Source organism: Alexandromys fortis, unplaced genomic scaffold (assembly GCF_014885135.2).
Source record: "Alexandromys fortis isolate MF-2015 unplaced genomic scaffold, M_Fortis_MF-2015_v1.1 scaffold_7172, whole genome shotgun sequence".
NCBI classification, from domain to species: domain Eukaryota; kingdom Metazoa; phylum Chordata; class Mammalia; order Rodentia; family Cricetidae; genus Alexandromys; species Alexandromys fortis.
The window spans coordinates 1-1,504 of record NW_026075031.1 but is presented as its reverse complement, the minus strand read 5'-3'; the positions used below and the strand labels follow the sequence as shown (position 1 = coordinate 1,504).

Below are 1,504 nucleotides of genomic sequence, written 5' to 3'. Positions count from 1 at the left end.
ACCGGCGGCGTGAAGAAGCCGCACCGCTACCGGCCCGGCACCGTGGCGCTGCGCGAGATCCGGCGCTACCAGAAGTCGACCGAGCTGCTGATCCGCAAGCTGCCGTTCCAGCGTCTGGTGCGCGAGATCGCACAGGACTTCAAGACCGATCTGCGCTTCCAGAGCTCGGCCGTCATGGCGCTGCAGGAGGCCTGCGAGGCCTACCTGGTGGGTCTGTTTGAGGACACGAACCTGTGCGCCATCCACGCCAAGCGCGTCACCATCATGCCCAAGGACATCCAGCTGGCTCGCCGTATCCGCGGGGAGAGGGCATAAAGGCCACTGGATGCAAAGCTGAACCCAACGGCTCTTTTCAGAGCCACCCACATTTTCTGTAAAAGAGTGTGTACGTCTTTATCAGCATTCCTAAGGCCGGTAAAGCGTTAGATTTTAGACATCCCAGTCTCTTGGCCTCTGCATATTTTTTTTAACATTGTAGTTGCTGTACCTATTCCCTTTTGTATTACTTTTACCCTCGCTGACCCCATGTTTGTGCTTCAGTTTGTTACTTGGCCTTTTTAGTTTCGTGTAGGTTTTGGACCAAAGTCGTCAGGACTCTGCCTTGGTTATGAATCCCCTTATCCTCTAAATTTATGTACCGTCCCAATTCTATATTTCAACTCTGGTTCCTTTTCGCCGTGGCTAAATACCGCATACATTTCTTGAAATACTCAGTTCTGGAGGGAAGCTTGAGCTGTGGCGTCTTTGAGGCCTCGTCTTGGGTGATAACTTGTTTAGCTGGCAGTCCGAAGCATGCACTTCAAGAATTGAGGCCCTCCTGCTTTCAGATAGGCCCCCAGCTCCTTTCATTCTAGAACAGTGTTACAGTTCTGGAATGGAATTTCATGGAATAGTTTTAGCAGAGAGATGCACACTGGCCACCACTGTGAGGCAGGGAAATTGAAAGTTGGAGACCAACTTGGGGTACAAAATGAATTCTAGTTCTTATCTGGGTTAGTTATCTTGTCTCAAAAGAAAGGCTAGAGAGATGGCTTTGTTAAGCTTTGGCAGAGGACTCTGCTTTCACGTCAGTCCATCTGCAGTTGCCTATAGTTCCCACTCCTTGGGGATCCTGTGCGCCTTAGATCCTGTGGCACCCGTACTCTCGTTTATATTACCAACCAGAGACACATAACTATATACAATTAAAGATAAAAACAATAGAAAATGAAAAGGAGTGAAAATTCCAAGCAAGAACACTGGCTTTTCCTCTGGATTGCTGCAATTTTGATATCGAGAGCCTCATGTTTTATTTCTCAAGTGTTAAACTGTTCTTTGGCTATTTTTGCTCAACTTGACCCAAACAAAGGTCATTTGTGCAGAAGGAGGCTCATCCAAAGAAATACCTGCATCACACTCAGGAGGCAGAGGCAGGTGGATCTCTGTGAGCTCAAGGCCAGCCTGCTCTACAGGGCAGTTTTAGTACTGGCTTTATAGCTACTGAGAAACCCTGGCTCAAAAAAAA

General features: G+C 48.3%; 1 protein-coding gene across 1 annotated transcript; it reads left to right on the top strand.

The window, feature by feature from the left end:
• Positions 1-3: 3 nt before the first annotated feature.
• On the top strand, positions 4-1,504 carry LOC126496532 (histone H3.1-like; the record flags this gene model as incomplete). The annotated part of the gene is made up of 1 exon (XM_050134016.1): positions 4-1,504. A coding segment is annotated over one exon (312 nt), but the record flags the coding sequence as incomplete, so codon positions are not given.